Source organism: Octopus bimaculoides, chromosome 24 (genome assembly GCF_001194135.2).
Source record: "Octopus bimaculoides isolate UCB-OBI-ISO-001 chromosome 24, ASM119413v2, whole genome shotgun sequence".
Lineage (NCBI taxonomy): Eukaryota > Metazoa > Mollusca > Cephalopoda > Octopoda > Octopodidae > Octopus > Octopus bimaculoides.
In genome coordinates, this window is record NC_069004.1 from 33383496 (window position 1) to 33391910 (window position 8415).

The following is an 8415-nucleotide window of genomic DNA, read 5'->3' on the forward strand; positions in this document are numbered from 1 at the left end:
TGGGAAGCCAGGAGGCTGCACCAGGCTCCAGTCTGATTTGGTAAGGTTTCTACAGATGGATGCCCTTCCTAACACCAACCACTCTGTGAGCGGGTGCTTTTTATGTGCCAGGGGAGGCTGGCAACGGCCATAATCGGTTGGTGCTATATACGTGCCACCAGCACGGAAGCCAGTCAAAGTGGCGCTGGCATCGGCCACATTTGGATGGTGCCTTTTATGGGCCACCAGCACGGTTATCACAACTACAATTTCCATTTGATTTTCATTTTGATGTTGATGTACTTGACTCAATAGGTCTCCTCAAGCACAGCAGGTGACCCTACGATCCAAGGTACTTTTGAATGGGCTGGGGCTGGTTCTGTGAAACTGGTGTAGGATACAGCCGTGAACTCACTTTATTTGCCGGGTCTTCACAGTCACAGCACATCTGCAGCGGTCTCGGTCTTTCACCATTGCCTCTGTGAGGTATTATATATATGTATATATATAATAAGAATAAAAGGTTGCACAGGAAGATGACAAGGGAACTCATGGAAAACATACACAAAAGATGTAGACACACACATCACTCATCAGTTATTGACAAAAGATCATTATAATTTCGCTCCTGCTTGAAATAAATAGTCCAGCATCCGTGAGGAAGGGTTATCTCCCTTAGACCAGCTATTTGTGACCTGGGAGAGGGAAAACGAGGTATTTATTTCTGGGCTGCTTTTTGGATTATAAGGAACCTCCTGGGATTAGTCAGCAGACAGGGAATCTCGTGCTTGCAGCAGGCAGTGCTTGGAATGGATAAATGGTGTGAAGACAATTTCATGGCTTTCAGACAATTTCTGCCACCACATCACCCCCAACATCTGGCCACCTAACTCCCCAGACTGCAACCCCCTTGATTATTATGTATGGAGCACAGTTGAGCAAGAGACCAACAAAACTCCTTGTAACATTAAAGATGAACTGAAGGCAAAGACTATGGCAGCATTCACCAACTTAGACAAGGAGACCATCCCGAAAAATTGCAGGAGATTCCGAAGTCATCTGGAGGCTGTGGTTGAAGCCAATGGCGATTTTATTGAGTGGACTGAGTGGCAAGAGCACAGGTGAATTCTGGCATGGTTTTAACAGCTAGATGTGCTTGTGTGTATGTTTGTGTCTGTGTTTGACTCCACCACTACCACTTGACAACCAGCATTGGTATGTTTGCATCCCTGTAACTTTGCCATTTGGCACAAGAGAGACCGACAGAATAAATAAGCATCAGGCCTCAGAAGAAAAAAATTAGAACTGGGATCAATCTGTTCAACTAAAATTCGCCAAGGCGGTGCTCCAGCATGGCCACAGGCTGATGTCTGAAACAAGTAAAAGTGTAAAAGAGTAAGCAGCTGGCTGATATGAACTGTCTAAATAGATAGAATGGTCACAGCTGGACTGTCTCTGATCATAGATCAGCAAAAAGGCGGTTGACTTGAGGCTAAAAAAACAAACAATAACAACATTACTATCCTCTCTCTTATATATATATATATATTTTTTTTTTTTCTGTCATTGCAGTTGCACTTTTTGACAATGAAACTGCTGCTTACCATTCTGTTTACCATTCTGTGCCTGCAGGTGCAGGCACAGAGACAATGCTTCCACGATTCACGTGTTAACTGCGTCAGCAAGTGCCTCATGTGCCTGATCCTTGGGAAGAGATGTCCAGTGGACGCACCAATCAAAAATGGCACAAATGCCTGCTGTGAACATTGTAGAACTAGAATGTATCGCCTGCCTGAAGGAAATCCTGACATCGTTGTCTATGGACTGGCAACGTGTCGTAATGTGCCCGACTTTCATAAATGCCGATCCAATTTCTACGAAACAGTTCGACCATTTTCTTACCAAACATTCTTTAATGTGGACTGCAAAAAATAATTGAAATTTGTGTGTGATTGTCTGCATGTGTGTGTGTGTGTGTGCATGTGTGTGTGTATATATATATGTATATATATATATATATATATATATATATATATATATATATATATATACATATATATATAAGAGAAAATATAATTTCATCAAAATATGCTACCGGTTTCAATCATTTTAGTCATAGTGAAAGATGATTTAGTCTTGCTGTAAGAGAAGGGAAAATATAATGGCATAAATTAAGTAAATCTTTTATAATATCAGTTCCAGAAGCTTGCATGTTTTTCTTTCAATATATATATATAAGCGATGCTGCTTACCAAAAACCACCACATATATACATATATAGTTTGTATACGTTTGTATGTATATGTGTATATATGTATGTGAATGTTTTGCTTTTTATTTCTGATTTGTAAAACCAAAATAAATGAAAGAACTTTTGACAATAAATGGTAAGAATTGAACCACTCAAAGACAGAAATCATCTTGTCATTTATTTCATCTTTACCAATATATTTTCGTTTGTTATCATTTACTTTGTTCCAACATGGCCATCCACCCAAAAATTAAGTCACTCGCTTTTTTTCTCTTTTATTCAGTTTGTTTGCATGCTTACTCCAGTATTCATTCCGATATCTCAGGATATGGACGCTAGGAAGATCTTATCCTATATATATAGCACCATATGTAATGTGAGAATGCTGTGGTGTTTCTGTTGTCAGTATATCAAAACATTTCTCCTTTCTTATTTCCTCCTACTACAGGTTTTTTTTCTGTAACCAACTCAGAAGGAAACAATGAAAGGCTGTCAATACATTGTCGTCAGTTTGCTATTTGCTGCGTTGGTGTCTTCGGTGTCCTGCCAATGGTTTTACAACAATCAACTGAACTGCTTTGCCCGTTGCATGACTTGCCTTATGACCGGGCTCGACTGTGAACCTCACCATCCATTCCCATCAGGCTATGAAGAGTGCCAGTTCAACTGCATATTAGAACACGCGACCGTTTATCAAACCCTTTCAGCAATTCAAAACGGTTTACATGTTTGCAGGGAGAGAAAAACAAGAGACCTCAACGTTCTTAACTCGTGTGTCCGTCATCAAATTAGAGTTATGTTCCCAGAAGTCTATGTGCAGTTAACTTGGATGCCTCAAACCAGAACAGCATACTGAAAAACTTGCTGATTCTTTTTTTTTCATTTTGAATGTAAAATTGCATGTAAAATTGAAAATATCAAATTAATTTTGAAATATATTTCAAAGCTACTGAACACAAAAAGATATTTCCTTTTAAATATGTTGTGTGTCAAAATAATTATGAAAGACATGTACAGCAATTAACAGAAAGGAAAATAAACAGATATGGATAAACTCATTTCATCAGCCAGGTTTTTATTTAAAGTCATTATGATTTCAGTCCTGGAAAACAGGGAATCACTTATCAGTGTTAGTTTGTTTTAAGCCATCATAATCTAACAGTTAAACATGAGACCTATAAAAATAAGTATCAGACTTAAAAATAAATAGTCGAGTTGATTTTTTTTCAACTAAACCTTTAAAGGTAGAGCTTCTGCATGACTGCATTCCAACGACTGAAACAAGTAAACAATAAGAGAATAAGAAATATGTGTGTGTGTGTGTGTGTTATATAAATGTACACATACACATATACATATATATATAACTGACCCAATAGTTCAATCATTGGTGGAATGGTCTGATTCTCAGCATCCAATCAAATGGGCCAAACGTTGTTATGAATATTGATTTATTGACTACATCAAATACATGGTAGGGGCCACCAAATACAGAAGGGCTGGGCAAGATAGCCAACTGGTGTTAACTTGACTTCAGTTCAGTGAAGCAAGCAATGGATCAGAGGCAGCCATTGAAGTAGTTGATTGAAACCATGCAGACACAAACACACACATACAAACTCAAATTGCTTACTAAGTACATGAATAATTTAGATTTATTTAATTTTTATTTTTTCTTTATCTGTCACCCTTTTCTTACATCTTCAATAAATTTATGGCTTTATTTCACAAGAAAATGTAATGTATAATTTGCATATTTTTTGTTTTTTAAAAAACACTTGCATTCAGTCATTGATGTTTCATTCATAATTCATTGATCAGTAGGACTGGAGTGGTTAATATCCACATTACATGTATGCTGGACATTACCTTACTTAACCACAATTCACAGAAGATTTTTACATCTACACAATATATCTTTCCCATCTCTCTCTTTGCCAGAAATGCTTTCTCCTTTACCTTCCAGAGAGTAAATGACAGTGTGTAGTTAATGGACCTTAGTTACTTCATACTGAAGAGATTCAGTTATATCAAAATAGCAGCTATATACGAATATTAAGGCCATTTTAGTTGAAGCAAAAGAAACAAAAAAATGAAAAGAAAAGGAAAACTGGTGGTAGGGGTTGTGGTGAGAGGAACATAAAGAATCTCAGTTCAGTTCTAACTGGTCTTGATGGATAGTATAGTATGAAATAGCAGCCAGACAGTTTAATCTCCATCCAGCAAGAATATACAAAAATGGAAAAATATACAAAACTTGTTTGAGGTAAAAAAAATTAACTGAGGATACAAAAAGAAGTTTTATTTTGCATGGCAGGATTACTTTGCAAATATTTTACTTACATCTAAGAAATTTCTCTCTTTCTCTCTCTTTTCTATTCTGTTAAAGTGTTTAATGATTTAGGATGTAAAGAAAATTTACATCATGCTATTATATCCTTATGCCTCCAGCATAGTAGTACAGTTGATATTGTCAACAATAAATGAAGAATACACTGTTAGAGTGTTATAACAATACGAAATAGAAACAGCAGCAGTGACAAACATGCAATGAACCAACAATCACTATTTCCAGCACACTAATCCAAACTGTAAACTGCACCTGGAACATCGAAGACCAAACTATGAACTGCTGACTATTGCCAGACCACTACTATTTATACGTAGTGGTCCTGTTTAATCTCATCAGAGCGTGTTGTACTCTTGCCACAATGCACACACACACACACACCAGGGGGATCCAGGATTTTTTTCGAGGTGGGGAGTTTTGAAAAAAATACTATATAAGGAGGGAATCACAATTCGTAACAAATGGACCCATTTTTCTGTATTCTGACTTTGTTGTAGCAGACCGTATGAAAGAGTAATGGTGTGGAACTGCTAGAAATAAAATAACAATGTTATAATATTTGCAACGGCTCAGTTAGAAAGGGTGTTGCCTGGGTAACTAGGACAACACCCCTGCATCCACTACTGCACACACACACACATGTTACACTGTGAACTATTTCTGTTCTTCTCTCTGTTTAAGTAACTTTATAGAATGTTGAATTCAGCTTACTTAATTTATGTCCTCAGTTATATCATACTGAAGGCTTCAAAGAAGAATGGCAAACAGTGACTAAAAACGTTAAGAAGTTTATTTTGTACAAAAGAAGAAAAAAAAATGGAAAATTAAGATTAAAAATTGAATATGGATGTTGTTCAACTAAGTTTAACTTAGAAGTGATTCTCTCCCTTTAATCGGAAACATATCAGAGGCCAACCACATATTCAAATAGAAATATAATTAAAGAGCACTGAGAGAGTGCAAACCTCCACTAAGGCAACGCCAATGTCCTCTCAACGAGTAGTCAGAGATGATTTTTAAAATGAGAATATCTGAAATAAACTCGACTGCTCTCACAAATGAGAATACTAAAAATGAACCTGACCACTCTCAAAATTTTTTTTTAAAAATAAAAAAAAAAGGAAAAATAATCCAGAATCCCTGTCTGGTACCGAATCGATCCCAAAATCTAATCAGTTCGTTACAGTCATGAGGCCAAACATCCCTGAAAATTTCATCCAAATCCATCCAGCGATTTCTTGAAAAAACAATACCTCTGCCTTCGCTAAGGCAGAGGTAATAAATCCAATAAAATTATTTGATATATTTTATCCCATTAAACTTAAATGTAATTCACTAAACAAAAGATATAACTGGAAAGACAGCTCTCTTTCTAGCAAAATACATAAATAACTCATAAACAAATAGCGTATTTTTATCTTATTTCCTCTACAAAACCAAGAACAAAAAGTGTTCAACTATTATATAACCCACAGTATTTGAATACAGCCTTTATTTAATATTAACTCTTCAGCATTTAAACTGGCCATTTCCAGCCCAAATATTCTATCTGTTTTGTGTTCAAACAGACAAGATCTGTCCAGTCACACCTACCCTACAATGTCATTCTGAAAATAAACAATCACATTATCAAAGTCTTGATGTTACAATACAATACATGATTCCCTTGAAACAACATGAATAAATGAACAAAATATTCATTGTATTTGGCAGAGAAATCTGAATACTAAAGGTTTAACCAAACAGGATTCATACATATTTCATAATATCTATTAAATACACAAATTCAGACTGAGCAGACAACAACATACAAAGATCACACAACCAGAGGAACTCAACTCAGGGGAGAAAGTATTTCTCTATAGTAAATTGATGTATAAACATGAAGTATTCAGGAGCTCAATTATTAATACATCATTAAACTCCAATAAATTATTAGAATGCAATAGAGAGAGACACTAAATACAATTTCACAGAAAATAATTTTCAAAAACAGATGCAAACATGTCTGTACATTTTAAAGATAATATGGAATTCTGGGATATGTATGAAAGTGTTAACATCTACAATGAAAATGTAATGAAACAACTAAATATTTCTTATTCATAGCTGACCAATTAAACATGTTAGAAGGACATTATGTATTGTGTCCACTGCTAACATAACTTTAAGGCATTTGTTACTATATTCCAGTTGAAATACACTGACTTTGTGCCAATTAATTTTGAAAATAAGGTAGAATTTAGTAAAATAACCTGGTCGTTATTAAGTTGGTAATTAGAACATAAATTAACTTGAAATTTCTCTGAAAGGTTTTAATTTAGATCACTTTAACCCTTTTGTTGACATAATCCTGTTGAAATATGCAGACTTTGAAATAATAAAGAATTTAGTCAAATAACTGATTGCTAAGCTGATGATTAGAGCATAAATAAACATGAAATTTTGATGAAAGATTTTAATTTAGATCATATGGAACCATGGGTAGCCTTGGACAGACTGGTATCAGAAGCTGTCATAGTAAAAGCTATAAGAGATTGGTAATTCTTTGCCAAATTTACAACGAATGTCAAACTCGGAATGGAAACAAGGATATGTTTACTGCAACTGTTTAGGGGGTACTTTAGGGGTGGAATAATAAAAACCGCTCATTGTCTTCGTATTATATATAAAAACATTCCTAATGTATTTCATTTTTATTTTCCTGGAAATAAAAATATGACAATAACTTTTCTTTGCCCAAATGTGTGTGTGTGTGTGTGTGTGTGTGTGTGTGTGTGTGTGTGTGTGTGTGTGTGTGTATGTATGTATGTATGTATGTATGTATGTATGTATGTATGTATGTATACAAAGATAGATAGACAGACAGACAGGTAGAGAGAGAGATACATACATACATAACAAATAATATATAATTATATGCATATATCCATACATATATGCACATACCTACATCTATATGTATACATACATCCATATATGGGTACAGGACATCACAAAAAATGTTAAACCCAATGAGAAATGAAAACATAAAGAAGACAGAAAACGAACTTTTTTACGAACAACGAAAAAAACAGAGAAACGAGACATGCAACATAAAGAATATTTCCCTTCTTCAGTTGTCCCTGTTCCATCTACTCCGCGTTTCGAAGGCAAGGACAATACGCGACTTCGTCGGAACAGTCCTTCCCGCAAAGCAAATTAAATAAAATTTGGAATTTTTTGCAAAGGGTGAAAGTGTAAATAAGAACAGGACAGTGAGAACAAGACAGTAAAAACAAGACAGAACAGTGAAAACAAACGGTAAGGACTGTTAGGCCAAGACGATAGAAAAATTATTATTTTGAACGCGAAGTTAGATGTGAATGAGAGACAAAAAAATTCACGTCTTCTCTATAGGAAGGCAGGAAGTAGATACATACATACATTTATCCAGACTATGAATTCATATTCATACCAATAATAATTGGAGCACTAGGTTTTGTTAGTAAATGCTTAAAGGAGACTCTGGATAAACTGGGATTTTCAGAAAGAGAAATCGACCGGCTGATTCGTACATTACAAGTGCAATCTGTGAGTGGAACAGTAAAAATATGCAAGACTCTTTTCAAATTCCAAATGTGAATTCGTCTGTGTTAGCTACACCTCAAAGAGATGGAGCCTTGTATCTTTGTTGGAAAGTGGCTCCCTCCTCAATGGAAGATTTATAATAATTAAAAAAATAGAAGAGACATAAAAGATATATTCGTATAGAGTCTGGCGAGCTGTTCACAAGGCTTTGGCTTTGTGGATACGAAACCTTTGGTACCTATGTCCAAAATTTTAATTCTTGTTA

The 8415-nt window shown here is 35.3% G+C and overlaps 1 protein-coding gene across 1 annotated transcript in view; it reads left to right on the forward strand.

The window, feature by feature from the left end:
• LOC106873869 (uncharacterized) overlaps positions 1 to 3288 on the forward strand; it is a 12565-nt gene extending 9277 nt beyond the window's left edge. Inside the window, exon 2 of the mRNA XM_052976298.1 lies at positions 2679 to 3288. Coding sequence (XP_052832258.1) covers positions 2679 to 2851 — 173 coding nt within the window. The 3' untranslated portion in view covers positions 2852 to 3288. The remainder of the gene's footprint in view (positions 1 to 2678) is intronic.
• The last annotated feature ends 5127 nt before the right edge of the window (positions 3289 to 8415 follow it).